The sequence below is a fragment of the Zonotrichia albicollis genome, chromosome 6 (assembly GCF_047830755.1).
Source record: "Zonotrichia albicollis isolate bZonAlb1 chromosome 6, bZonAlb1.hap1, whole genome shotgun sequence".
NCBI lineage: Eukaryota > Metazoa > Chordata > Aves > Passeriformes > Passerellidae > Zonotrichia > Zonotrichia albicollis.
The window spans coordinates 37,816,943-37,844,800 of NC_133824.1; the positions used below are offsets into that span (position 1 = coordinate 37,816,943).

At 48.7% G+C, this 27,858-nt stretch overlaps 1 protein-coding gene across 4 annotated transcripts; it reads right to left on the reverse strand.

Moving 5' to 3' along the window:
• Positions 1–14,778: 14,778 nt before the first annotated feature.
• RNH1 (ribonuclease/angiogenin inhibitor 1) lies at positions 14,779–27,617 on the reverse strand. 4 transcript variants are annotated; one of them, XM_005491617.4, is made up of 10 exons: positions 27,461–27,617; positions 24,047–24,152; positions 22,268–22,438; positions 20,232–20,402; positions 19,400–19,570; positions 18,457–18,627; positions 17,794–17,964; positions 16,692–16,862; positions 15,786–15,956; positions 14,779–15,570 (listed from the first exon to the last, which is right to left on the reverse strand). In XM_005491617.4, the coding sequence occupies exons 2-10, from the start codon at positions 24,130–24,132 to the stop codon at positions 15,483–15,485; spliced, it is 1,371 nt and encodes a 456-aa protein (XP_005491674.1). In that variant the 5' UTR covers positions 24,133–24,152; positions 27,461–27,617; the 3' UTR covers positions 14,779–15,482. The 4 variants fall into 4 exon arrangements, with proteins under 4 accessions (XP_005491674.1, XP_014125738.1, XP_074399352.1 ...); XM_014270263.3 differs by lacking the exon at positions 27,461–27,617 and adding an exon at positions 26,548–27,437; XM_074543251.1 differs by lacking the exon at positions 27,461–27,617 and adding an exon at positions 25,688–25,763.
• Positions 27,618–27,858: the final 241 nt, after the last annotated feature.

The following is a 27,858-nucleotide window of genomic DNA, read 5'->3' on the forward strand; positions in this document are numbered from 1 at the left end:
CTTGCCTGGGCGGGGCCCTGGGCCGCCACCACCGGATGAGACTGGGTGAGGATCATATGGCAGTGGTGTGACATCACACGAGGAAGCAGACACAGAGCTGTCCCAAGCACACACTACTTCTGTACTTCTGCAAACGCAGAAAAAATCTTAAAACACACAGAGAAGCTCCCAGAGGGATCATATCCCCATGCAGAGTGTGTGAGTGGTGTACGGGGGGACACTGGGGGCAGGCACAGCTTGGGGTGCTTCCTGACTCCCCGTTTTTGACCTCTCACTGCTTGTGAAGGTTAACTCCTGTCTGGGACTCAGTTTGAGTGGGAGATGTTGTCCAGCATCAGGCCCTGTGTGTCAAAGGAAAAGTTTGGCATTTCTGGAGAAGCAGGGTGCTCTATTCATAGGAAATACCTCTGAAGGAATATTGGTGCAGCTGAGAATGGTTGTCAGGGACAGCAGCTTCTGTCCAAGGTGATCAGGAACATTCCTGATGAGGGATTGTTCTTATCAGGACTGCTTTGGCTAGGTCGGATTAGAAACAATCCCATGCTCGTTATTTCTAGAGAAGATGCATCGCTGGTTTTCCCAGCAGCAGCCACCAGCACACAGGGATGGTGGGGAACGCTGGGGACAAGCAAGTGGGCTGCTCCCCCTCACCAGCAACCACCACTGTACCATCACTGTCATGATGCTCATCAGGAGGGTTAGAACCATCCTGGACTTGATTTTTCAAGTCAACAGCAAGGAAGAAACAGCATCCAGATCTGGTTTGGTCCTCAGGAGGTTTCACTAGCTCCTGGAGATGCCCACCCATGCCAGGGAGGGTAGCTGAGGGTGCACAGGCAGGCAAGCAGGGCAAGTCTCAGCACTTCCCACTCCTTCCCATGAGAGCCCATCACAAACCGGCACTTTAAAAGATCCCCACTCCCCAGTCCAGCAGCGGCCACTGTCCCAAGGACAGCTGCACAGGCCAGGAGGGGGGGACCCCAGCAGGGAACAGGGCAGGGAGCTGCCAGCCTGGCTGCTGCAGGAGGGCAGGGAGGACTCACATTTGGCAGAGATTTTGGGTGGCTTTTGTTTACCCAAAGGGCCCATGTGGGGCATGAGAAGCACAGTCAGGAATGACTTTAGGGTCATGGTGGGAGGGCTGCCAAAGGCCCAGCGGTATGGAGAGCATGGGAATGGTGGGAGAGATGCCTGGGCTCGAAGCATGGCTCATAATCTGGGCAGCTGCCTTTTGTCTCTTCCTTTCAGCTGAGGAGACACATCACATTGCACTGCACAATGACTGGGCTGGCAGGGATGGGAGAGCCAGGGCTCCACTCCCTCCCTTGCCATGGAAAGCAGGTGCTTAGAGAGCAGGAGGGAGGGAAGGGTGGGTATGGGAGGTTTGCCAGGCACCAAAGCAGCTGGGAGATCCTGGGGAGGAGACAAGTGGCACGTGTGGGCAGATTAACAAATTGAGCCGATCAAAGGCTGCTCAATCCTGCATCCATGTGCCTGGGCTGGTTGCCAGCACCTCTGAAATTATTTTTCCTGGCCAGCATCTGAAGGAAAATGCCATTCAATGTGGCAAATCCATAATAATTTTTGTTTCTACCAGCCAAGCCTTGTCTGAAGACTCTCCTGGCTGGGACCAAGTCTTTGATGCCAAAGCTCTCAGTGTTCAGTGGCACCTCCTGGCTACCTTCAGAGTTCCCTGCACGGCAGCACAGCACAGGACACTGTGGCTTAGGGGACTTGTAACTAAGTGCTAAATTGGTTTGACCCCAAAATTTGTCTCAAGAGATGAATCTCAGATTTACCATAGTCTGAGGAGATCTAGCATGAGTGCAGATCAAAAGGGATCTAAGAACTTTGGTGGTCAGGTGTGCTTGAACTGGACACAGTTGCTTCAAGTACACTTACATGGTGTTTTGCCAGGGCTACATAAACATTAAATAAAGAAGGTCCCTTCAGGCTTGTTTTTAACAGAAAAGCAAAGTGTGTGACACTTCTGTCCCTCAGGCAACTACAGGAACTCAAGGTGAGACATCTCTCTCCCTCAGTCCCTCCCTCCCAGCTATTTGTAGGGAAGAGCTTGTCTTCATTGCAATGCATGAAGTCTCTGGAGAGAAACCCTGGTGCTGGGGGCTTCTGCTGGCCCCAGGCTGAACTTGCACTGGGCCCCTGGAGCTGGATCTTGGCTCCAGAAAAGCAGCTGTGCATTGAGCTCACACAAATCTGCTGGTGCCTGCATGAGAGCCCAGCACTACAAAGTCAAGTTTGGAGAAGGAAGCACAAACACTGGAAAAGGTAATTAAGGCCTCTTGCTGAAGCAACCTAGACCAAAGGGAAAGCCTTCACATCTCCATTCTGTGCTGCTTTCAAACAGCTCCCACCCCCTGTGTGTTTCCTGGGACTCTCCAGTGCATCACCAAAACATTTTTTGCTATTTCAGTAGGGCATTCTGCTTTACAATCCCAAGAACATCATTGCCTGTAGTTACTACAGGCAGGCAGGAGAATCTGTGTAAGGACTTGAGTCTCCAGCTCACTGTCAGAGCTATCCCAGGCACCCCCAAACCAGTCGGACACAGCCAGGACAGGCAATTGTACAGGAATGAAGCTCCAATTCACATTAATAGCTCCCAACCTAAAACTGCCACAGGCTAATTATGGAAGCTTTGAGACTTGGAGTAGAATTATCTTAATAGTTTAACTGTATAAACACACTGACTCATTATATTGAGGGTGGAATAACAGTCTCCTGAGAGTTTTCACCTGTGAGCCAGAAGCTGGCTTCTTCTCCACACCTTTGCCTTGAGATAGAGAAATCTGCATCAGGAAGAAAGGAAAGTTATGGCTCTGTGGTAGTACTTTGCTCCAGTGATATTCTCCTCGTAGATTTTACAGAGCTATTTGCCCAACTGTCTGTACTTCTGCCCGAATTTAAATATTTTTATTACAAAATAATATATATTTATATAGAGATACCAGGTTTTTAGTTATAAGCTTCTTTTTTCTTCCTCATCTCAGCATCCCCTGGCTGCATCTGGAATCATACCTGTCGTCCATTCATGCTCACTCTTGTGAAGGCAGCACAGCATCAGACCCGGTGAGTAAATTTCAAGTGAAATCTAATATACAGTGTTTGGGAGAGAAAAATCGTCCACTGTAGAACACTTGAGCAAGTGGTAGTCTTGGGGTGATGAATGGTGATGATCTATTCCATGACCTGCCGCTCTGTGCCCCAAAGTGGCTGTCGTACCTTTAAGGTGTGCGGCCGGGGGAGAGGGTAGCCTTGAGCTCTATGGCGGCTTTTTCTAATCCCCACTCCCAAAACCAAAGTGCGGTGCAGTCTGCTTTTGCTTGCCTAGCTTGGTTTCGTTAGCCCAGGCAAGAAGCTTTTCCCTTCGCTGGCCCTGGAGAAGCAGCAATCCTTCAGCTGCCTGAGGTGAACACGCAGCCCGTCAGCCCGAGAGCAGAGACGGCACTGCGGCACAGGGGCCGCTCCGCTCCGGCCCCACACCGCGGGAAGCCGAGCCGGGGAGAGAAAGGAAACCAAGAGGCTCCAGCCCAGCTGCTTCCTCTGCCGTGGAGAGGAGACGCTAGAGAGTGACCAGGTTTTCATCTGTTGCCCGCACTGCTGCGTGAAGCTCCTGTTTGTTTGGGTATTTTCCCTGAGGAAGAGCCGGCGCCATCTTGTACCGCGGGTCACATCGTGAGCAGGTGCTTTCCGTCGCACTTTGGGGTTTCGTTCCGAGTGTGGGCGGGGGATGAGATCTGACAGTTTAATATCTAGCATTTCTTTACTTTCTTTTTTCCCTTGCCTTTTGGGCATTCTGATTGTTAACAAACTGTTGGGTTGATTTTTTACTCCCCCACGTTCAGCCATTAATATTCATTTCCTGTTGGTGGAAAGGGACTGTTGGAACCTTTTAGAGAGACGACTCATTCGAGAATGTCTTCTCCTACACTTGTCTCTAAACTCAGACAGTGGTACATCCTCAGAGAGGGCAGAGAAAGCCTCTGCCCCAGAGTGGCAGTCAGGGTGACAGCCATCAAGGAACGCTGCTGCTCCATGGACAGCTCTGGAGATTGGAGCCTGGGAGGGCTGAAGTGGTCACGGGTGAAAGGAGGAAGACCCCAAAGATAATCAAATTACATTTGCCCTCTGCAGGAAGGAGTGGACAGAGGATGACAGAAAGAGTTCTTTTCTGTTTTCTCCTTGCAGCTCTAAATTCCTGTTTACCTGGAAAGCTTCCACCACCCAGGAGCCAACCTCCTGCAAGCAGCCCTGAGCTGTCACCCACCGCCATGGCCCTGCCTGGCCTTTGCACCTTGGAGAGCTGGACACTGGGGACACCTCAGCTCAACTCCAGAGAGCTGGACACTGGCCTCTGGGGACACCTCATCCCCCTCCAGCCTGCAGTGCATCACAGCCTTCCTCCTCAGAGCTTCCTTCTTCCTGCCTGCACAGGACCCAGGAGCCAGGCCTGTGCTGCCACCCAAAGACATTCTGTAGGGCAAGCTAACACGAGAGGAACTCTGCAGAGATGGGGATGGCTGCAGGGTCACCCATTTCAACTCAGCACCTCCCCTTCCCTCCCCTTTTCCACTGGCCTCCTTTCACTTGCTTTCCATGCTAACGTAGGCCTCTGTGACCTTACTCTTGTATTTTTGTCATGCTCTATGCAAAATCCATCCACACATTTAACAGATTTCCTGGAAGGTGAAATCTTATATGTCTTGTGACTAGGGCATAGTGGCAGGATTTTTAAGCAGTGCCACTAAGAAAAAATGCAAAACAATGGAAGACTGGGGTTCCAACCCACATCTCTATAGACAAGTCAGAGGATGGTTCTTTTATGAGGGAATCTGCCACTTTGAAAGCCTGGGAAATCAGTCACAAGACAGGCTGAGAACATAGGAAATGATAAATAGGTCTCTCTTATCACATCATGACAGTGAAACAGGTGAAAGGAAATTTTAAGCTGTGGAAATCTATTTTTCTTAATTTATTTTTCCCTATGACATGAAATGAGCATGCCTCAGAAATTCCTGAGGGCAAAGATACATCAAGATTCAGAGGAAGACTAAATAGATACGGACAGCAAGAATATCAGGATTCATTAGAATTAATGTCACTAAAAATGTCATCAGGTGTATTAAACTCCCTGCTTCAGGGTGCAGAAAACATTTGAGCCATTAGATCCAACTGGAGTGGGGAGAAGAAGGGTGGGGAGGCAGATCCAGCTGCAGCCCTCCCTGAGGATCCATGCCAGGTTCCTGCAGCAGGAGGATGATGTGACACAGGCACATGCCTGGTGTGTGTCACACTGGTGTTCCCTTGGACACAGTAGGGCTCACACCAAGACAATTTCACTTCAATATCTCCAAAGTCTCTGTTTTCACTCTTACTGTAACAAATTTTGAAGTCCTAATAAGCCAAGCCTGGCAGGCTACTAGGAAAAAAAATGCTGATTGCTTTCTGAGCTGCTGAAGAGGATCTCAATATGAATTCAAGCTCCCGGCTACAATTCTTTTTGAGATTAGACAAATCAATCTTTTAGTGTCTTTTTGCCTCCTTATTGTGCATCCATATGGTACAAGCTGAACTCATTCAAGGGATGCTACCTGCCTTCAGGGCCTGTGTTCATGTGTTTCTGTTCACAGTCATGGGCCTTTGGGGAAGTCAGGATTGGGCTCTTATGCTAGCAAAGGGGCTCTCAAGAAGGGAAATTCAGGTGCTTTCTTTCAGTGGTATCACCCTGAAAACCTCTTCCACCTACCTCATGGCTAGTGCTTTTGAACATCAAGTGGCACTGTCACCCTGTCCCCTTTCTCAGACTGCCTTGAGCAGGCTGTGTGGAGGCCATGGCCCCTCTGACCTCGCTGAGTCCTGCCCTTCCTCCATGCAAGGTTTGCCAGGGCTGTGTGGAAGGCCGGGAATGCTGGAATTGCCTTGCACAAGGGCATGAACTCTGCCAGCTGCCCACACTTACTCCGTGGTGGCTTGGGGCTGTCACTGCACGTGCTCACACATGGCTGCAGCCCTCAGTCACCTCTTTGTGTCCCCCTCCACAGCTGTTTCTCCAGCATGCAGCCATTTCCAACATCCAGTCCAAGCTCCCTGGGTTTCTGCTTGCTACCCCAGGAAAACTAAGGGGCCAAATCAAAGGGGCTTTGAAATAATATGCAACTGAACACTTGTCAAGGAACATGATATCTGTGGCAACAAGTGGGAACTGCCACTCAGGTTCAGAGCCTCAAGCCATCCAGTCCAGCAGTGCTTTCAGGAGCAGTAATTGCTCCAAAATTGCCAGCAATTGCTGGCTGCTCCTGCAAGGAGCAAACATGCCTAAGATCAGAAAAGGATTATGTGGCCCTAGGAAAGCCATCAATCCTTGCCTGGTTCCACCCCTAGCCAACACCTGGAGGACTGTGAGCTCACACCAGCTCTGTAGTGCCAGTCTTTATCCTGCTGGTGGTGCAAGGTAGGGGGATACAGTATTGGGTAAATGAAGGTGGTACAAAATGTAATCTTAGCCCCTAAAGAGTTGCAGCTGAACCAATTACCAACAATCAGGAGCTGGCCTGATGTTAACAGGCCACACCTGTAGCCAATAGGAAGAATGTTGTAAAAGAGTGGGTTGGTGGGAACTGGAGTTAATTGGCTGCTGTTGGGATGAGTCAGTGCCTAGAGGACCTGCCTACAAGAAACATGGAGGAGGTATGAAACTCCAGCAATATGGAACCCTTGCAATGTAATGACAATAGAACTTTTGCACTATAATGACAGCAGTGCAACTCCAGATTTCTGGGTGACCCCCTTCCCTCTATCACCACCTGAGCTCCTGGGCACCATGGCATAATGTGGAAAGGGGTTCAAAGTACAAAGCCTTCAGTTTTGTGCACTTTCTTACTGCCAGCCCATGGTGTCTGCAGATCATGTGTAGGGAATAGCTGGTTAAAAAATGAAACAGATTTTAGGCAGATCAGTTCCCTCCACTACAACAATAATGCAGAGCCCAAAAATAAAATGCCCAAGAAGTTGGTAGGGTACGCCTTTGAAAGCTAAAACATTTTCGGGGTTCTGGGCTGTCTGATTGGTTCTGAGTCTTCTGATTGCTGCTGGCAATTTTGGGGTCTTATTCATGTTGCAAAGGGCCAGCCTCTCATCTGGTTGTACCATGAGGCCTGGTGACTGCCCCACTCTGTTCCTCAGACAGGTAAGAGACGGAGTTGTCTCCAGAAGCCACTACACATTTCTTCTCTGGGCAAGGCACCCTTCTTTATGGCTACTGAGCTCACACCCTGTCTCACTTCCCACTTCAGAGTGTTTTTCTCTATCTTAGCATCCTGCAGGGAGCAGAGTGATCCCAAGGACTGGTCTGCTGCAGTTCATCACCACCCATTTTTGCCCTCCTGGACCACACACTGGAGTCTGAGGATGTGGATGAGACCTGCCTCAGCAGCTGGATCCAGATGGGAAGGCTGGCAGGAAGGGTGGGCTGGTTCTGGTAGTAGGGCAGAAGTCCTGAGTTCATGCTGCTGAGGTTCTTGGTTGTGTTGAAGAAGGAGATGGAGCAAGAAATTGGCTTGTTCAGCTCAGTTTGTGACAACTCCACCTAAGGAAAATGAACACAAGAGGAAAAGAGAGCTATGGATCTTTCATAGTTTGGTCGTGTTGAACTTCTCTTCTGTTCCTACAGTGAGAGTAAGAAAAGAAGGTTTGTTTAGACCTGGTGCCTTTGCAGTAGAGCCAAGGAGGTTATGAGGGGTTGTGTGGTACAGCCAGGACTCCTGGCATAACATAAGCATCTAGTCCTGGTTCAGGCAGTGGGAAGGAAGAGCACGGAGCTGTGTGTTAGCTCAGGCTGGGCAGTGAATAAAATGCACAGCCCAGCCTGTGCTGCAAGAGAGAGAATAAGCATTGGCTACTTCCCTCACCCCTGGCCATGCAGGACAGGCTTTTTCAGATTTAATCCCCCTCTTGCTGTGCTTTTCTTTCTGCCCCTGTCTCTTAATCAGGGAGGAGCAGCTGCAGCCCTCTAATAGCCTCTAATAGTTTGTCTTAGCAGCTGTCAGTGGTATTTTGGTGCTGCCTCCTCTCTCCTGTTGCTGAGGTGGCTATTTCCCCACTGGAGAGCTGCCTGCCTGGGCTTTCTCCTCCCCAGTGAGCCATGGCCAGCTGCAGGAAGGTCACTGGGGACTTGAGGAATTAATTTTACTGGAAACCGCATCCAGTAACCAAGACAGTCTGGAGTGGGAGAAGAAACTGGATCTGTTTGGTCATAGGGGAAGAAAAAGTGTGGGAAAGGTTTGCAATTGCTTTTTCTCAGTGAAAATTTAAGATATGGGTAAAGGAGAAGGAAGTAAATTGAACTATGGATAAGGTGAGAGGAGGGATTTTACAACAGTTTATCTGGGAAACTTCTCTGCCAGTGTTTTCACTTCTCTTAGTCTTGTACTTCAAAAGCTCTGGAGCTCCCCTTAATGCACAAGGAAACAAACCAAGGTCCCTGTCCCACACTGTGATACCTCTCCACCATGTTTTGCTTGCATCCCAAAGAGCTCATCTCCTCACTTCCCTGTTGTGCATCTCTCTGACTGGTCTAGTCCTGGCCCCAGTGCACACGTGGCAAGACCTTTTGTTGGAATGAAAAACCAAGATTTTCTGATACTTGGATATAAATGGAAGTGCAATGCTGCATGTAAAATATCTTGTGTTGTGTTTTGCTCCATTCTCTTCTAGGTAATTCTATTCTACTTTGCATCTCTAGTATTTTTGGACTCTTGCACATGTGGTGCACACCTGGGAAGACCTTCTGCTGGAGTGAAAGGGGAATATTTTCTGTTACTGTGATATAAATGGAATGTAGGAAGGGTTTATGTTTGAGGGAAAGAGCAGGATTTGATATTACTGGGATAGAATGAAGGTGAAATGTTCTGTGGAAAATATATTGTCTTGGGTGCCTCTCTTTTGAGAATAAATTCCAGAAAAGGTCTGCCACTTGACTGTGTGCCAAATAAGATAGTAACTTTTGGGTTGTGATAAGGTGGTTTAGTAAAGCAAAAAAACTTGTTTCCCTTTTTTCCTGTACATAAGCAAAGGGAAATATTAATCTCTAATTTCCATCAGGGAGGATGGTCTGGAAGGCATACTGTAGAATAACAAATGTCCTCTATTCCTTCTGCCTCCCTTATCTTTTATATCTGAGCTGATGTCATATAGGTATGGGATATCCCTTTGGTTGCTTTGAGTCAGCTGGCCTGGATGTGTCCTCTCCCAGGACCTTCATGGGGGAGAAGGAATGCCACAGGGACAGCGCTGCTCAGCAGTAGCCAAAATGCAAGTTCTGTCAACTCCCAGCTCCCATAGCCTCTCTCATTCTCTGGTAACTCCTATGGTGGTGCTTCTCGGGCACAAGCCACCTTCTCAGGCACTGTTCCAAAATCTCTGCCTTCTGGCCAGCTCCTAATCTCTTCTGGGATTCCTAGGAAATGGGGTTTTCCCATTCAGGCTCCTTCTGTAGTCAGTGCTACCCACTTACTCCATCTAGTGCTGGTTATGTGATGTGTTGAGGGGATGTTTCCTTGGAACATCCATTGTCAGACAGGCAGTTGTGGTGCCAAAAGGAGATGCTTCTGTCCCAACAACTCCTGAGGTGGCTTGAACTCCCTCATAGGCTGCTAATTTCTCTTTTTTGGTGGGAGTATAGTGGGCTTCTGGCCCTCGATAACTCCAGCTCCAAAACTGTAATGGTTGACCTTGGGTTTCTTCTGAGGTCCTTTGCCAGAGGCCCCAGGTAAGCCCCTGCTCCCTGGCTGCAGTGTAGGGTGGGTTTTGCACATCTCCATCTCCTCAGCAGACACTTTCATTCCAAACAAACTCATTAACTCACTGTCATTCACCAGAGAGAAGTCACTCAGCAAGATGGGAGCCAGTGTTGGTGAAGCCAGGTCAGAGCAGGGCAAACATGGGGAAGGAACAAGGTGGAGAGGCTGCTGCTTCACTAACTCCAGCATAACTCTGCAGGACTGCAGTTCTGGGTGCCTGCTTGGAGAATCCAGCTATCAGAGTCACAATGAGAGCTGCTCCATACCTGCTGCCTTGCAGGATGGGAGAGGCCCAGCAAGCACCAGGCAGGACATGAAGGAAAAGACTGAGCTCTTGAGGGGCTTGCAGGAGAGCAATTCCAGCCCCTTGCTGGACTTGGTGACACCAATCCATGTTGACTTGAGGTCCTTCCAGTGCTGCAAGCCCTTCATGGGCACAGCAAAAATGAATAGTCCAAGAGTATGTGCTTTCCACCTGCTTTTGCTTTGCAGTTGATTTAAATCTGCTTTCTCTATCCAAAGCAGTAGGGGTTTTTTTTTGTTTTTTTTTTTTTTTTTTTTGGATAAACATATCCTGTAGCAGCTTGATGCCAGCAGTGAATACTCTTTAATCTTTACACACACACACTTCTGGAGCTGGATCCATAGTCTCAGAAGCACCAAAGCCATCCCATACCCTTTCAGTTCTGCCAGGCCTAAAATCCAGGACCTAGAAAGGCTTGAAACACTTAGCAGCAAGGAGCCATCTGAATAGCAGGAATAGTTCTCTCTTTCAGAAGATAGTGTTAAATTACATGGAGATTACAGGGCCAAGAACTCTGGAGGGAGGTGAGGAAGGATGGAGAACACCATCAGTGTTTTCCTTCCTCCCTCATCTGGTTTTTGCTCCTTATCCCACCTGGGCTTTGATGAACTTCCCTGAGAAGTCTTGAATTGGTCCCGTTTTCTCTCTCCAGCTTTGGAAGCTTGCTTGCTTTCTCTCAAGTGATCCAAACCCAGCCAGATTTCCTCCCCAGAGCATTCATTAGGTGACTCTAACCCATGTCAGTGGAATTACAGCTATCTTTGATCCTGCTGTAGTTAGGAGGCAGGGCTGCATGCTGTGTAGTGTGCCTAATTTAGATTTGCTTTGCATCCTGTGGCACTGAGCAGGGAATGGATCCCCTGGGAGCCTGATGTGTAGAAAGCAACAAGTCCCCACTGGAGTCAGGGATGAACAAAACAGTTTTCTTTTCCTTCTTTGTGGGAAGTGCCATGGAGTAAACTCTTTGGTGCTTTATATTCTGATTATCTCAGAGTGCAGCCTTGTGCCTTGGTTTGCAGTTGTGGCACATGAGAGGTGAGCTGACACCTCTGACCTGACTGGGAGGAGCTGGTTCAGCTGAGCTGCACCCAGAAGTGAAGGAGGCAGGCAGCACTTCCCAGACAATCCCAATGTGGCCTGCAGAGCACTTCTGTACCCAGGAGCAAAGAGGTGCTTTAATCTGCCAAGCATAACTGGGTCTGAGTGTTTCTGTGAAGTGTAGGCAGGGCAGAAGCAACACAGAGGGGATGGAAAGGAGTTGGGGTGGGCAGTGCTGGGTCTGTGCACTGTGCCCATGGCACCGGGATGTTCCTGGCATGATAATCACCAGTGAAGTAGGAAATGGAGCAGCAGAGGAGGATTTGCCTGAGCTGCATGTAGGGTGTCTGTGCAAGTGACAGCTGTGCTGCTACTTTATTTCCTTCTGTGGATATTATGGGCTGCTGTGCACCACCCTGAGGGCAGCACAGCCTGGCTTAGGACTTTTCCCGAGTGTTTGCTCTGGAACATCTTCAAGGGCTTGAGGAGGTGCCAACAATTCACCTCTCTCACTGCATACCTGCCTCTAATTGCAAACCAGATAGGCTCTGACACGATATTGGCCAATTAAAGTTTCCACCCCCCCCCAGCCACATGGTCCTGCACCCCACATGCCACTGACTTGCCTGCTAGCTTGGAAAGGGTTATCATCATCTGTGCAGTCATCTGACCCAGCACAGTTTCTTCCTCTGGCTGGGGGCTGCATTTCCTCTCATAGTGGATACAGCTGGCTTTAGCTGAGAGGCAAGACTAACCTCATATTCATCACCTGCCAGTTTGCAAGTCCTTGCCAAGCTGGGAGTGCACTGGACTGACTGGTGCTTATGGTGTGAGTGCCAGAGGAGTGGGCATCACTCAGGAGGGCCTGGGATGCTGTGCCCCGAGAGCAGAAATGTCCATGGAACATTGGCAGCTGTGGGGAGGGGAATGGGTAAAGTAGATCCAAATTCTTCTCACCTTATGGGGAGAGGAATGGGTAAAGTAGATCCAAATTCTTCTCACCTTATGGGGAGAGGGATTTTCCTGCCTAGTTATTTGTTTGGAGTTTTTTCCCATGTTTTTTCACCTTTAGTAAAAGATGAAATAGAGGTGTAGCAGAGGAAGCAATGACTGATGAAATCAGCACACAGAAAGGAGAAAATATATTGTAAACGATAGCTGAAAGTCACAATGATCTGTGCAAAAGAGGAATTCAGGCAACAAGTAAGTCCCTTTTAGATTATTTTAGTAGAGGTTTGGGAGTGACTCAGATGGCAAGCACTGTTGTCAAAGCAGGGAGCTGTGTGTGGTTAGCTCTTCAAACACAGTGGGCTTGACTTCCCCTTTCAGACTCAAGTGGAGCTCTGTAATTGCTGGTGGCATCACTGTTATTTGAAGCTGGTACCTGGGGCCTTGTTGTGCTGGAACTCCTTTCCAAAAAGCCCAGGTACCAAGGGAACAGGCAGGATATCAGGGCAGCCATGACTTGGTATTCCAAAGCAAGTAGGAGGTTTGGTTGGAGTATAAACTGTGAGGACATTTGATATTTGTTTAACTGCTTCTGGCAATGTTAACTTGAATGCTGTGACCTCCCAGCTCAAGAGCATATGCTCTGATGAATAAAAAATTAAATTTACTGTAGAATCTGAAACTACTAGCAGAAACCTGAGGTTTTACTGTACCGTAAACCACCGTTCCTCTTACTGAAGTCCAAAATACAGACCTGTTTTCTCTGAATTGAAGACCTCTGGGACATGTCTTTTCAAGTTCTAGTATTTGCTTAAAGTGAAAGTCATACTTGTATTTCTTAATCTTCTATTTTGGCTGCATGATTTTGTCCTAAATCTTCACTATATGAGGTGAAACTCAGCCCTTACTGGTAGAAAGTCAGTACTTGCAAACCTCTGAATCAGGGGGTCCAAGTATTTGCCCTGAGAACCAGGATGTGACTGCAATGTCCCAGGAACTGCTGAGATCTCCAGCTGTGATCTTGGTATGAGTAAGGCTTTGCCCACCAGCCTACTACCTACTCCACATGAAAGGTTTGTGACTCAGTTCCTGACTACTTTAGTTTAAAATGCTGGCTGCCCACGCATCTAAACTGCAGAAGCAAATTCCTGTGTCTTTCAGCTCTCCCAAGTTCACAGTTGTGACAAGGTTTGTCAGGGAAGTGAGCTGGACTAACAAATAGATGAACAAAAAAGAAAGTTTTTAGGAATAGAAATCCTTGCTTGAGCCTTGTTCATGAGCACAAGTATCTCTTGCTACTATGGCTTGCTCCCAGTTCCTGGGATTTCTACCTGCATTTTAGAGCCAAGCACAGGACCTGAGGTTGTCTTAAAGCACAGCAGAGGTTCTGAGTGCACAGATTTATCCCTGTCCTGGGGGAACTGTAGAGCTCTACCAGGCTGGCCTGGCCTGAGATGCCCTGAGCTCATGAGGAAGCAAAATATGGCTCTTGTGGTTTTCCTTGCTGTGGCTGGCAGCAGGAGAGACTGCCATTTGTGCATTGTGGCATTTGCTGCGAAGACTTTTCCAAGTTCTGTCTGCGTTCTTGGAGGAAATGCAAAGCCACTCTGGGATAAAGGCAGGCGTGGATTTCACCCCTGGTGGAAGCAGGCTGTGCCAGGCTGAATGCCCCAGTGCAGCCATGGTGGCAGCAGACACTTCCCAATGTTCATCTGCTGAGGGGAGGAACAGGAGCCATTTCCAGGCATTGCAGCTGCAGTGCAAGAGCAGAGTGCCCCCCCCCTCGGGTAGCCAGGATGGGGAAAATCCACTTCTGTTTGCTGTGTCTTTTTACAGGGCTGGTTTTACACCCTCCCAGATGCCTGATTTTTCTGGCTCTCCCTACACACCTCTTTACTCTTTGGAGCCCTGTGTTCTCCCCCAGCATGAAATTAATCTGGGCATCTGTGCATGCCAAATCCAGGAGAGACCATGAACTGAAAAGCCTGTTTTTGAGCCCCTTAGAATAGGTAAGTTTTTAATTCATGGAGAAGACCAAAGCCAAAAGGAGTGGGTTTTTAGCATTTTGGGCAGCTATGAGAGAAATGCCTTTAGGGAAAAAAACAAATCCTGTCCTTCACACCTGCCTGAAGACACAAGTAAACTATTTCTCATGCACCATTTTAGGTTTGTGAAGGCTACTGTAGAAACTGTTAGGGTCAAATCTTCTAGGACAAAGAAAAGCCAGCTGTGACCTCTACAAGATGAATGTGAGCAGCAAAAAGCAAAGCCTAGAGAACACCTTTACCCCTTAGGTGCCACACAGAATTTGCCAGTGAAGGAAACACCAAGTGACCACTCCAGGAAGACGCATTAGGGAATGGAATTTTTTTGGCATTCATCCTGCAAGGCCAGCCAAGGACAATGCCAGGCTTGCCTTGTATCTTTTTAAATCCATATTCATTCTTTTGTGGTTTAGGTGTGCAGCAGCTGCATTTTCTGTTGGAACAAGGGTTTGTTACAACTCTGGGCATGAAACCCCAGTGTCCCCTGAAAACTGAAATGTCTTCTAGGCTTGTTCTTTACCTAAAGCCTTGACTAAGATCAACTCCTGGCATGTTTCAGCTAGGGACTTACCAAAAACAAACAAGGTGTTGGTAGTGTTGCAGTTCACAAATAACTACATTGGTCTTAAAGGAGAAATATACAGATATATTTATTTTTATAAGTAGAAAAATTAAGTATAAAGTTCCTGTAGAACTACTCTTTGCCAGATCAAACATATCAATCATTAAATCATTTCCCATACTAGCAGAAATGCACACAGCATCTTTTGTTTGTAGGAAAATCACTTTTCAAAGGATATGAATTTTGACATTGCACAGCTGAACAGCTGCTCATTTCTTTTTTCTCTAGTGCCTTGGCCACCACTGCTTTTCCAAGAACTCTTTTAGGGAAAAACAGGGGAGAGCTCAATTTTAGATTAAAAACATTTAGGTTTTTTTGAAAGCCTTCCCCAGAGACCTATCAAAAGCACCACCCAGTAACAATCCAGTGGGTAGTTCTCTTGCCTTGGGAAGGAGCTCTCTTTAAAGCCCAACTAATTAGTTAGAAGGGATTATAGGATTAAAGAGCTCCTAAGGGCTAGAGACCCACTTCTACAAGACAGTAATTGTTTATTTCAAGGCTGGTGATGCTGCAGCTTTCATGAGTCTCACAGTTAGCACATCCAGAGACGCAGAGAAGGCTGATCAGCTCCCCAGACACCCACTCAGGGAATCCACAAATGGTTTTGGTACAAGAAAATTCCCTATTAAGTTAATTAGTTTTACGTATGGAAAGTTCAGATTAAGAAGAGGATGTTGCTTTGACGTTGTTCTGCAGGCAGTCACCACTCATGAAATGATCTTCACTTCAGGCTTGGACTCTTCCAATGTTCTCAGTTCATCATCCACTTCAGAACTCCACAAAATGTCATACAAACTACACCAAAACAAAAAGGCAAGTGAGATTTAGTGAGCATCCTCCTGTTAAGGGAAGAGTCAGATGCACAACTGGCTAGTATGGGAAGGTCATATGCCAGGAAAGGCCCTTCTAGCTTTAAGAGCAGCCAGAAATTGCCTTTACAGCCCAGGACCCCCTTAGTCCCTGACCAGCAGCGGCCTCCCACCCCTGCCAGGGCTACCACCATCACTCACATTAACTGCTGCACATTGCAGCTGGGCTTCTTCAAGGCTTCACAGATCTTCCTGATGCCTTCATCTTCCAGAGGGTTGTAGCTGAGGTCCAGCTCAGTGAGGCACTGCTTGGTGGCCATGACGGTGGCGAGGGTGGCACAGCAGCCTGCAGTCAGGTCACAGTTCCCCAGCCTGCAGGGAGAGGGATAGAGGCCAGCACAGTGAGCCCTGGCTCCAGGAAACCCTGCCCACACCTGGGCAGCACGTGTGGACATCCCCAACATGGACCAGAGATCCTGGCAAAGATGGCATCTCTGTGACATCAGCAGGGGCTGGCCTGTGGTCTTGCCACAGAGACAGCTGCCCTCGTGGTGACTGCTGAACACCTCAAAGGGCTCCCTAAAGCATAACAGTGTGTGGCTATGGGCACAGGAGGAAGCCACTGAAGTTATTCCCAAATTCACCATCATGCATCATCTTCTCTTATCACTATACTTGAGACTTGCACCCCTCTAAAGAAGGCAACTGAGGCCTCTCAGTTGATGACCAAGTAGCTTTAAGTGGTCAAAAGACACTTTCTGGGACAGACTTGTAAGTCTTACTGATGTCTCCCATGACCCATCTGCTTCACTCGCTCACTGTGAATTCAGGCATCAGAGCACAGCTCTGGCTTCTGTCCAACAGCATGGAGAGAACAAGCACTGAGCATCACACAGCCCAGAGCTGGGCCCAGCTGGGAAGGGAACAGGCTCATGGGGAAGGCAAATACCACCCCAGGGCTGGAGGTGATGCTCCAGCTGGCTGCCTGCTCCTTCTAGTGAGGCTGGACCAGCACTTGTGCTGGCACCCATAAGGACCATGGAAGTAGAAGACAAAGGGTGAATTCAGACAGCAAGAGAGAAGACAACTTCTGAGAGTGCACCTTACCAGAGGGACTGGATGTTGCAGTTGGGGTGCATCAGCCCTTCACACAGGAGTTCCACACCTGCATCTCCCAGCTTGTTCTCACCTATGTGCAGTACTTTCAGGTGCTTGTTGGTGCTGAGGGCAGAGCTGACAGCCTTGCAGCAAGCAGTGGTGAGCCCACACTCCCTAACCCTGCAAGGCAAAAGTGAGATGAGATCTAGGTGGGTCACCTAGAGACTACCAGGCACCGTTCACTTCTTTACATTTATTTAACAGGAGCCCAGACAGTGGGAACAGAGGAGCCAGGGCTTTCCTGCAATCACTGTATTCCTCTCAATGCCTGTCTGCTCAGTCCTTTCTAGGCAGCACCTCTCCTACTCTTTATGTGGGATGTCTGTCTTGGAGCATGCACCTAGGAAAGGCACCTGCCCAAGAAGCACAGGCACAAAGAAGGATGAAGTGTGCTCCTCTAACAGTCACTGGTGGCTCCACTGTGCACTCCTGAAGCACCCCATTGACTTCCTGGCCACCAGGGCAAGAACCCAGCTGAGGGCAAGAGCTGAATCTGCAATGTAGGAAAATTCAGGTTCTAAGTGAAAGAACAAATTTCCCCTCCTAGACCATCCCAGCCTAAAAGGTAGGACAGTTAATAGGACAGGATGATGAGAATTGTTTAATGTCACTAGAGCTTTCTTTTGTCTCATTAGTGAGAGAGTTTAGCTCCAGTGGAGAACCTGAGATATCTGATCACAGCACTCATTTTGCTATTTCATCAGGCCTTTCAGACTTCAAAAGTCTCTTAACTGTCATTTGCTGCATGATAAAACAATTAATTAGAAGCTCTGCAAGTGGTGCTTGGTCTCCTTTCAGTTGTAACAGGATAACTGTGATGGGGCACATCTTCAAAGTGTCTGAGTTTAGAAATACAAATCCTTTTAAAGTCTTTAAGTCTAGAAAAGCCCTTTTTAACTCTGTAAATCCTTTCAATAACAACCAGCAGGAGTTGCTTATGGAACCATCACAACTGGGGATCTATGTGGGTGGGCATTACTTCACCTTACATCTTTCTTCAGTGAGGCCTCCAAAGAAGGCAGCAGATATGTGAAACTTGACAGCAGCTCACCATAGCTCCTGAAGTTTAGATTTGGGATCCTTGAGTGCCTGACAGAGCATTTCCATCCCTGAGTCTCTCAGGTTATTGTCTATCAGACTGATCTCTGTGAGGGTCTCCTTTGTACTGATGAGTCTGGAGAGATCTTTACAGCTAGCACTTGTGAGATCACAATCCCATAACCTGCAGGGAAGAACAAAATGTTATTTTCTCCCAAGAATGACTGAGATTAGAAAACAGAGTCCTGTTTTAGTATTCTGAATTTTTGGTTACATTGTCTTATTTTCTTGTATGCTTTCATACATCATATCACACAGCTTCCTCCTTTCCTTACTTTCCACTTGCTGCACCAAAAGTTCTGCTTGTAACACATGAAAAAAGAAACAGAAATATGCAACTCTAGTAGACAGCTAACTCAACTGGAAGCCAAGACAATGTCATCATAAACTTCAATTTGCCCTCTCACCAGAATTTGATCCAAGCAATTTCAGTGTGGTCCTACTTGTTCATGGTGTTCTCCACCCAGCTTTTGGGAATTAACTGATTTGCAGCTGAGACTTTTTTTTTTTTATCACGAAGGGTAAATGAAAAATTTCCACTTTGGAGCAAACCAGCAGCACAGCCTAAACCTCAGAGGCTGCAGAAGGGATATAAGAAACCTCTGCCCACCCTTACCACAACTTCTGGATTTTGCAGCTAGGATGCATCAGTCCCTGGCACAGCAGAGCCAGACCGGAGTCCCCGATCTTGTTGTCCCCCACAGAAAGATCCATCAGAGATGACTTGTTCCTGAGAACAGCACTAATCTCCATACAGCTGTCACTGGTTATGCCACAGTTCTCCAGGCTGCAGGAAAAAGCACAGTTGGAGTTGCTGCTCCAGACCCACCCATGTTAGATACACCCCAATACCCCAGTTCAGACTGGGAAGGGTCTTTGCTGCAAACCAGTGCAGCTCAGCCAGGCACTGCTACATCCTGCAAGGTTAAGAGAAGATACAGGTATCCAAGATGGGAGTCTGGGTGAGGCAACACACTGCTCCTGCATTTCATGAGGCTGCAGGGCACTTTGACCCAGCCATTCATATGCATTAATGCAAGGATCATTCCTGCCAAACTTCCCTTTTTATCAGTTATCCTTTTTAAGAGGAACTTTTGGCAGCATCACACAGTGAGTCCCTGCTGAGCCAACCCCTGCTGAACCTCAGGGGCAAGATAAAATGAATTGTGCTTTTCCCAGAAAGTCCTTCATGGGCTTTACCACAGAAATGAGGCCAAACCCAGCACCTTTGTTTTGTAGCAAAAAAGGGCTCTGAATAAGTATACTCAACAGGCTGGTAATTCCAGTTTAAGAACTAGAGCCACTGAGGGTGATTGTTCCTCTGCTCTGAGACACAGGTGAGCAGTCTCCCTTAGTAAGTGGTGGTTTAACCTGGAGTGCCAAAAACCCCAAAACTGAAAGCCCCAGACCTTTATGTGCAGTTTCCAGTTACATAAATCTGAGCCAGCCAAAAATCTGGCCTACATTTCAAACACTCCTGACAACAATTTTTCCTGTCTAGGGATGGTGTGACTAGCAGCAGCACTAGCTGCCACTGGAGATGAGCAGCTCTTCCTTACTGTAGTAGCTCCAGGTTGCAGCTTGCCTCCACCAGGCCCCGGCACAGCTGCTTCACAGCTGTATCTCCCAGCGTGTTGTTGCTCAGGCTGAGCTCCTTCAGGGTGGGCTTGCTTTGCAGAGCAGCATTGAGAGCTTCCACAATATCAGCTGTGAGTTCACAGTACTCCAGCCTGCAAGAAGAAAAGAAGTCCAGGCAAAAAGACAACCCTCCTTACACATTCTGCTACCAACAACAATCAGCTGAGCCTGGTGTGTGTTAGCCAGGGCAGAAAACATGCCAATGTGAGTTGAGATCAGGCAATGCATAAACCAGACATAACTGCTGTTTGTTGTAAAAAGCTTTTAACAGCATCTCTCTGCTCATTTCAGGAAGCATTAATTCTTAAACTAGATCCCAGAGGACCCTAGCAAGACCAATTTTTACACTAGGCCTCTAATGAATCAGTGTACAGGCAGCTTGGAGCACAGGGCTGGGCTCTGCACTGCAACACCATCAAGAGCCTCAACTCTGGGCCTGCCCAGGGGGAGCTGGGGGGCTGCAAATACACCCAGGTCCTGCTCAGTCATGAAACAAGGACCAAGGGCAGCAGAATCTGATGTTTCCTGGGCATCTGAGAGGTCTTGCTTTTGCAGCCACCACTGCCAGAAGGGCTAAACAAAGCCTATGGGAACAGACACCTGACTTCTACACCCACAAGATCCACCTGCATGAATAAGTATGACAATTTCAGGTAAAACAAGAACAAATCCGCACCTGGCAGCAAAACTCCTGCTTGTGTCAAGGGAAAAGCAAGCATGTGTGATGACTGAAAAAGCCCAGTGACTACTTACTGCAGCTTCTGCAGCTTACAGCTGGGGTTCATCATGCCTTGGCACAGCACCTTCACTCCAGCAGTTCCCAGCCTGTTATCCCCTACATGCAGCTCTGTCAGGGATGGCTGGGCACTGAGGACGGAGCGCAGGGTCTCACAGCTGGCACTCGTCAGGTTGCAGTTTTGCAGCCTGCAGGAGAGAGGGAAATGCACTCAGAATTACAGAGGTTCTTCTCAAGAGAGCTTTATTTGCTGAGGTTGGAGCTCAGAAAGGACAACACAGCTCTGATGGTGTGGAAGTGGTTTGTCCAGGTTAGTACCATTATTTTGCAGGTGTGCCATAATATTTTATCTACTACACCTGTGCCATAAACAATAGCTTGCATGCTTCCTTCAGAGTAATCACTCATACAGCATCTCCAGCAGAATACGGATTCACCCTAAACCACTTATAGAAGTGGTTTAAATATCAGGAGGCTGACCCCAGAGATAAAGCAAAGGCATCTCATGATTTCTTGCCCCCTCTAGAAATGTGATCCAGAGTTGGTAGAAGTTAAAATCTCATCCAACCATGGATATAATTTAGTTTAATGGTATAGTACAAGAAGGATCTATGAAGTTGATCCTTCAGCACTCAGGCTTGGAGACGTAGCATAGGAACTGTGCTGATATTGCTATGGGTTGTTTATAGAATTATTGGATAAGACTTTGGAGCAATAGAGAGATGTTGTGCAGGGAGGTTTGACTTGCTCTTTTAATTCCTCTTATTCCTCTTATTCATTCCTCTTTATATTCTTCTTCCTTTTATTTCCTTTTTATATGATTTCTCTTTTATTTAAGGCACCTTATCACAACACCAAAAATGGACAATGTTTTTCTGCAGAACTGAAAACCCCAGGCTGTTACGTGAGCATATGGAGAAATCTAAAGCCTAGGGCAAACTCTGTGAAAAATTATTTAAGTCTTCCAGTACAGAGTACCACAGTTACTTCTTGAAGATCCATCAGAGAGCTGCAGTTTCATCATCTTCACAGTCAACTTTCTTCCTATTTGCCTGACTCCTCATTGCAGGCGCCACAGGGACTTCAATATCTGAACCAAAACTCATATTATTCTTACAAGTTAGTGTTCTGAGGATCCCAGATTTCTCTCAGGAGCTGGAAGAGTCCTGTACCCTGCAGAAGAGATGCTGAACAGAGAAGGCAGAAGCCCTCTTTGAGGGCTTCTGAGGAGCAGAGGCAGCAGCTACTGGCTCTGACTACAGCTCCTGCACCAGGGTTGCTGAGGGAAGCCCGCTAATGCTATAATGTGGTGGGGTGCCTCCATAAAATGCCTCCCAGAGCCAGGGAACCCTCCAGTTTGCTGCATTCTGAGGATCACTGAACAATGACAGATCCTGGGCTGACACCCCCACTCCCCAAAGCTCAACCTCAAAGGCACCTGATGTGAGTCCTTCGTTGAATTTGAGGGGAATTTTCCACAGGTGAGCACCTTGTACATACTCCTTTAGGTTTGTTTGCTTGTGAGTGGGAATATACTGTAGCAAATGGACTGTGACTGTTATTGTCCTAGATTATTAAGTACTTTAGATATGTAAGTTAGGCCTGTGAGTTACTGTTGCATTATAGTAAATTCTGTATGAACCTTTGTTAAATTGTTTAACCCAAGCTATTAATGAAGTGCTGTTAAGTTTAAGTGCTGTTAAAACTTTTAGGCCTAAAAGTATTGGTCCAGTCCAGAACTCAGTTTAGCAGAGATTCTGAACCTTGAAATTCAAAAGGACTGTCTTCTTTATTCACCCTTTCCTGCCCTCACCCTTCCCCCTTCTCCCAGCCTCCATGTAGATAATTCTTCAGTTGACATTGGTTATTGACTTTAGTTTTTTGTTTGCTTTTTCTCTCTGTGCTTTAACCATCTAGTAAGTAGTAGAGTGAACTTTGTCAACAAATTGTTGTGCTTTCACTTTTATATTAAACCTGCCTTTGATTCTTAAAGAGACCTCAAAACACTCATCTGTGACAGCATGATAGAGCAAGACAATCAGGGGAGCTTTACCATAACTTCTGTAGGCTACAGCTTGGGGTCAGCAACCCTTTACAAAGGTATTCAACACCTTCATCTCCCAGCTCATTGTTGTTCAGCTTCAGCTCTGTGAGGGATGGATTTGTATTGATGATGGAAGAGAGATCCTCGCAGTTACTGCTGGAGAGATTGCAGTCATCCAACCTGAAAGACAAGGACAGAAGGGGAACTTCAGTCCTCAGAGTTGCTCTGCTCTCCCGGGCTGGAGCACTGCTCATGAAAGCAGAGTGGGCAATGCTCCTGCAGTTCCTGGGATGCCTCCATAGTATGTGCAGGGCCTGCTGGGTCAAACCAAGATGTGTTCTGGGCTGCACCACAGGATGGGCTGGAGGGCAGCTTCCCAAGCCTTGCTCCTCCTCTGTGCTGCACAGAAGCGGGCACAAATCATCCTCCTACAGGAGGAATGTGCCTCCACTAAAACAGTGACAGTGACAAACCACCTGCCAGCTTACAGGTGTCAGACTGGTTCTGCACTGAGAACTGCAGCCAGCCCAGAGACGTTCATCAGCAGGTTGGTGTCTTGCAGGTGAGCCATGCTGGTTTGCACCATCTCCCTCCAGCAGGAATCTCAGCACACAAACCCTGAGTTTGCAGTTTGGCAGCAGCTTCCCCCACGGGATATGAGCATTCTTCTAGGTACTGCTGAATTGATGAGGATGAATTTAATTGAAAGGAGAGCCAAGGAAAGGAGCACAGGACAGCCAGGGGAGGTATAGAGGGAGGCAGAAAAGACACAGAGCAATAAGAAGGTGCCATTGAGAACCATACAGCCCCAGGCACAGCCACAGCCAGGAGTGCCAAAAGTTGCCTGGTCATTTCTCCTTACACAACAGTAGGAAACTGAGGCTCTATGAGGGTTCTCCTTCCCTCCCCCAGCAAGAAGACATGGATTCCAATGGGATCATGCTCAACACTGATGAAATAACCCCTGCAGCAGTCAGCCTTATCCATTGCCTCTGGAGCAGCCCAGCCTGTGCCAGGAGACAACCATCCCACTGCTTTCTGCCACCCAAGGCAGGCCTTGGGAAGTCAAGGCCAGGCCCATGAAGCTCTGCCTGCTTTGCAAAACAAAAGGAAGTTGCCCTCACCATATCCAATGCCCTCCGAGGCACTGCTGGCATGAAGTGGCCCCTCCTCTCCAGCCCCAGCAGGATGATGCCATCCCATGAAGTGTGAATTCCCAAACAGCAGAGGGAAAAGATTGCAGTAGCAACTCTTCTGGGCCCTGTCCTACACCTTAGACCCCAGGAGATGGTTCCCTCCCATTGTTTGCTCAACAAACAAGGCTGGTACTTCTGAAGGTCAAGTGAAGAATTAAAAGCTGATGGCACACGGCTTGTACCTGACTACTGAAGCCAAAATCACTTGACAGCATCAAGCCTGCAACCCAAAGAATGTGCAACCCAATAAGCACAGAGAGATGTCTTCCCCCTCTTGAGAGGCAAAAGCAGAATAACCAAAATGGTGGTCAAATATTTAAATCACATTACCTAGCTGAGCCCTATGGCACACCAAGAAACAGGGCAACATTACTTCATAACAAAGGATATTTATCTGTAGTTGATAAAGCTTTGCAAGAGGATGGGGATTTATCCACCCTTTAAATTAACTTTCTGGACAAAAATAGGTAGACTCATTCCTGTTGCTGTGCAATTTCTAAGTTCCAGGTCAAACAGTTCTGAAGATGAAAAGCACAGGAGAGAAACGCAACAGTTCTTACTCAAAAGAGAGAATACACAACACTTTACTTACCTGATGGTTTTGCAGGATTTCATTGTGGTCAGAAGTTCAGCCCATCTAGATGGGCTCATCTCTTCACACTGGATGTCAAGCTCCATTTTGACAGCTGAGATAAGACCTGAAAATAAAAACAAAATAAAATCACTTTTTTTTAATTGACTGAGAAGCAGCAATGTTCTTCAATCCCCCCCAGCTCTCAGCCATGAGCCATACTGTGCAAAGGGGACAGATTATAATTTTCCAAAGCCTGCAAACACCAGTACAAGGTCAGGAGAGTTGGAATGGTTTTGTCTGGGACTTGGGAAGGCCTTCCTCTGAGAGGAATCCTCAAGAGATATGGCAAAAGCCTGTTATCTGGAGGCTGCTTGTATGAGAATAAGACATTCCCCTTCCCCCTCCAAGGGAGCTTAACCAGAAGGAGCTTTACAGAGACACTGGTGCTACTCACTACTGCACTGCTGAGCCACACAGACACCAGTTCCACCAGCGTGGGACACCTGACCCACTGTGGACCCTCAACTGTACTTAAAATTGGGGTATTTTTGAGAGAATTTGGGTGAATGAGGATGATGAGCATGAGAACTACCTGGGCTCAAATTAAAAATCCTGCTGGACATGTGTCTGTATGTGAGAAGTGGAACTTGCATCGATGGGAGAAGTGTTCCTCCATAAATTGATATCCAAGGTTTGAAACACCACTCTGGTTGGGCAAATCCAAGTACAGAGAAGCTGGTAAGCAGATTTTTTTTTTTTTTTTGTCTGCAAACTGCATTTCTGAAGTGATGTAAACAGAGTGCTGTGCAGAACAGCTCCAGACAAACGTGCACAAAAGCATGCCAAGGCTGAGCCCTAGGTTTAGTCTACAAGGGAGCAGTTAAAGGCAGCGCTGTAGTAAGTGACAAAATGCAGCCTTGGTCGGCTGGTTTGCCCAGCATGACTCAGACTACGGGGCATGAAAAAGAAATAATCCCTGAGCTATCCCATCGGAATGTGAGCTGCAGGCAGCTCCCATCGTCTTCCCTCCTCGCAGTCCCGTAGCATCGCGGGGATCCCAAAGTGGCGTTTCCCGGCGGCCGGCCCGGTGCCAGCGCTGCCGTCAGGGCGCGCCCACAACAAACGCGGCACCCACGTGGGGCGGGGCGGCGCTCGGCAGCGGCGGCCGGACCGGGACACGGCGCCAGCGGCATCGGGAGCTCGGGACGCGCTCGGCCGCTCCCTTCCCTTCCCAACGCGAGCGCTGCCGGGAATCCCGGCCCACGGCCTCCGTAGGATCGCACCACAGCCCCACGTGTCGCGGGGTGATGGGGATCGGGGCCAGCGGCGACACGCGAGGGGACAGTGGCAGCCGGACTGTCACAGCCCTCCCTCCCCGCGTCGCTCGGGCACTCTCCCGTTCTACCCCCGCCCCGATCGACAAAGGGTTCTTCCCCCGGCCCCGAGTTCTGCACCTTCCTGCGAGCCAAGGGGGGATCCCGTTCGAGGTCCCGGGCAGCGGCCCGGTCCTATCCCGGGGCACCGCAGCCACCGCCGCCGCCCCTACCCGGTTCCCCCCGCTCCGCCGCCTCCCGCACCGCCAGCAGCGCTTCTCCCTCCCAGGCTTTCTCCCCTCCCTGCTCCCTCCGGCCCGGCCCGGCCCGGCTCCCCAGCTCCTACCGCCGTGCCACCACCGCGCAGCTGCCGCCGGCTCCGGCCCGGCTCCGCCTCGTATCGCGGCGGGGAGGAGCAGGATCTGTCCCTCCTCCCCTTTTTCCCCTTTCTTCCCCCTTTTCCTCTTTCTCTCCCTTTTTCTTCCTCTTTTCCCTCTGTTTTCCCCCTCTCCCTTTTTTCCTGCCCTCTCTGACATCTAACACCCTTTCTCCTCTCTTTTCCATTTGTCTTTCCCTTTCTTAATTTTTCCTGACTTCTCCTTGCTTCCCTCTCCTCCTTTTTTCTGACCTTCTTTCTCTCTTTCCCCTTCTTTCTTTCCCCCTCCACTCTCCTTTATCTGTTTCCTTCATATCTCCTTCCTTCCTTTTTCCTCACTTATTTTTTTCTTTTTCCCTTTTTGCTTTCTATTTTCCTCTCATTTCCTTCCTTCCTTCCTTCCTTCCTTCCTTCCTTCCTTCCTTCCTTCCTTCCTTCCTTCCTTCCTTCCTTCCTTCCTTCCTTCCTTCCTTCCTTCCTTCCTTCCTTCCTTCCTTCCTTCCTTCCTTCCTTCCTTCCTTCCCTTTCGTTCCTTCCCTTTCGTTCCTTTTTCTACCCTCCTTTTTTCTGCTATCTCTCCTCTTACTCTGAATTTCCTCTTTTTCATCTCACCAACTTCTCTATTTTTGTCCTCTTTTCCTCCCTTTCCTTTTACTCCTATCTCCTGTTGCCCTTTTTTCCCCCATTCATCCTGATCTCCCTGGTGCTCTTCCCCCTGTGCAGAAGCACTGGGATACACAGGAAACAAGGCAGGAGAAGGAGAAATCCCTATAATGAGGGGATGCATACAGGGTGGGAGTATCAAACATAAAACGAGGTAGTGTACCAACCTCTGCTGTGTGCCAGGACCTGGAGCAAGATGGGAATGCAGGCAGGTCACCCAGGGCAGAGGCACCGGGGCAAGGTCTCTGCTAGGGGAGACAGGACTTCCCCAGGGAGCTCAGAACCAGGATTTGTGTGAACAGGAAACAACAAAAATATCCTCAGTGGTCTCCCTGACTTCCAGTTTACAGACAGCTGTGCATGGGGGCCAGCTTGGAGGGCCTGGGAAGTGCCTGCTCGCTATCCCTGTCACCAGTCCTATCCAGGACGCGTTCCCTCATTAGTGCAACACGCCGGGCAGGGAGCTGCGCGTCGCTGGCACAAAGGCCCCTCTCTCTCTCTCTCTGAGCTCTTTGGAATGGAGCTGTGACAGCAGTGGAGGATGGGCGCCCCGGGCCTGTGCTGTGCCAGGCCTGCTGCCCTCTCGGGCTGTCCCCGTGTCACCGCCCCCAGCCGACCCCAGTGACCAGCGGCTGTCCCCACACCCGGCCCGAGGCAGGGCGAGGGTGGCAGCGCTTGGTCAGGGCTGGAAGGCATTCGTCATTCCTTGGCTCGCTTCCTCCTCCGCCTGCCGGCTACTCCCTGCCTCCCTCCCTATTGTTCCCCGGTAGTTTTAGCCCCGGTAAAAGCTCATTCAGATTTTCACAAGACGGAACAAAGAAAGGTTTTGAAGTGCCGAGAGGCACTAGGCAACACCCCGACTTGCCTTCCTCTCTCCACTCCCAAAATCTCAGCATCTCCCCCAGTTTTTTCTTCCTACCAACACCCTCTTCCCATAACCCTGGCTCACACAACAGTTCAACTAAGCCCAACCAGCTTTTCCCTACAAAGCACGGCTTTAAAATGGTTCCGTGCTCCTCCCCGGGCAGCAGGAGGGAAAGTTTCGGGAGTTTCAGAGCCGCCTTTGCCGCCGGTACGTACCTTGCTGTTGTCGGTTCTGTGCGGGAGCGAGGGGGCCGAGCTGGCGCCTTCCTGCTGCCGTTACCACGCAACCTCTGCTGTCGTACACACGGTGCCTGCTAGAGGGAGGGAAACAGTTTTGGGCTCTGACGGCTTTTTTCCTCCCGTGGCAGCTCTTCAGGGCCTTGCAGAGCAAGCGCTGTGCACACAATTGTGTCTGGCTTGTGATGAAGCAAATGTTGCAAAAAGCTCCTGATGGTGACAGAGGCAGCTTTTACTTCTCACACCGGATCATGTGGCCACTTGCCATGGTTTAGCCCAGAGCAAGGGAGTAGTTGCCACTGAAGGATCCATCCGAAAATGAGGCCACCGCAGTGTTGAAGAGTAGGTAGAGATGATGGAGTTTGTGTAGTCTCTCC